The following is a 1,459-nucleotide window of genomic DNA, read 5'->3' as shown; positions in this document are numbered from 1 at the left end:
AGACAGCGAGGGGGAAGCGAGGCGGGGCCAAACTTTGACCCGGCGCACGGCGCGCCGTGACGTCGCTTCGCAGAGCCCGCCCCCTCGTGCTCGGACCGGTGCGGTTGGGTGCTGCTAAGTGGACCGTGTGCTCTCTTGTACCCAGGGTCTAGGCCGCGAGGCGGGTCCGAAGTAGAAAATGAGGAAGAACTCTGCAGGGCGTTCTTCAGCAATTCGTTTATTGTGGGGCCGCGTTTTTAACGCCGTGAGCGCTGTGGGGATGAAGAGGCAGGAAAGAAAATCCATCTGGGTTTCTGCTGGAGGCTAGCAGAGGTCTCCTCTGGGTCTGGTTCCCTGGGGACCTTAGATGAAAAACAGCACGTGGCGTGTGTGTGTGTGTGTGTGTGTGTGTGTGTGTGTGTGTGTGTTTTGGGAATTCTCAAACATTTACCAAAGGTAGTAGTATATTACACTTCTCAATATAATTAGCTACGTTTTTACCAAATTATTCCATCTATTTTACCCCACTCCAGGTTTTAAAATGAAACCATTTCATTAATAACAAGATAACTTTTAAGGCATAGTCAACATCATCACATTTGATGAAATTAACAATAATTGGTTTATGGCATCCATTTCCAAACCAAGGTCTTCCCCTTGGGCCTTGTGTTAAAAGTCCTTTACCAACACCAGTCTCTAGAACATCAAAAGGTTTAAGTGGCTGCCCCTGTGCTTGCTGCCAATGAGGTGATTGAGGCCTATTGATTTACATTTGCTTTAGTTTAGGCCGGAAAGTGTTTGTATCTACCACGTGGTAGGATATGTAGCCATTTACCCTTTATGGGGATAGTAAACATTTTTGGACGATTGGAAAGTGAACTGGTAACAAAGACAGCATAAACATATCATTCAGGGTAATCTTTCTTCCTGGACATTCCCCCTGTCCTAGTTTTGGAGGGCCCTGAGTGGCAGCCAAGAACTAGAAGATTCTTGAGAAATTAAGATGCCCCTTCCATCAAAGTCTCCCTCTTCCTGAAATGCCATTGGAAGTGCTACTCCCTCTGAAGTTTTTCTTGATTCCATAAACTGGTGAACACTGCTGTCTCGTTTTAGTTCCCATTACCCTTGGTTTGTTTTTTTTTTTGTGGACAGATATGATGTTGACATAAATGCTATTCTGGAATGTGAGTCTGAACTCTTTAAATAGGCTGGAGGTTCCTTACAGGAGGACCCCCCCCCCCCTTTTAAACAATACTGGGGATTGAACCCAGGGATGCTCTACCACTGAGCAACATCCCCAGCACTATTATTTATTTATTTGTTTATTTAGCGAGCAGGATCTCAGTAAGTTACTGAAAGCTGGGTTCTCGACCCCTGTGCCAATTCAGTAACAAGGACGTGGTTTTGAGAAAAAGGAAAAGGTTTTATTGCTTTGCTAGCAAAGGAGAAACTGGAGACGCGGGTCCCAGAGGCTATGATT

The 1,459-nt window shown here is 45.7% G+C and overlaps 1 protein-coding gene across 1 annotated transcript in view; it reads right to left on the bottom strand.

Annotated features, from left to right (window-relative positions):
• Dnaja2 (DnaJ heat shock protein family (Hsp40) member A2) overlaps positions 1 to 285 on the bottom strand; it is a 15,192-nt gene extending 14,907 nt beyond the window's left edge. Inside the window, exon 1 of the mRNA XM_048792021.1 lies at positions 142 to 285. Coding sequence (XP_048647978.1) covers positions 142 to 285 — 144 coding nt within the window. The remainder of the gene's footprint in view (positions 1 to 141) is intronic.
• Positions 286 to 1,459: the final 1,174 nt, after the last annotated feature.

This window comes from Marmota marmota, unplaced genomic scaffold, assembly GCF_001458135.2.
Source record: "Marmota marmota marmota unplaced genomic scaffold, marMar, whole genome shotgun sequence".
NCBI classification, from domain to species: domain Eukaryota; kingdom Metazoa; phylum Chordata; class Mammalia; order Rodentia; family Sciuridae; genus Marmota; species Marmota marmota.
The sequence above is the reverse complement of the archived record's forward strand: the minus strand, read 5'-3'. Positions and strand labels throughout refer to the sequence as shown.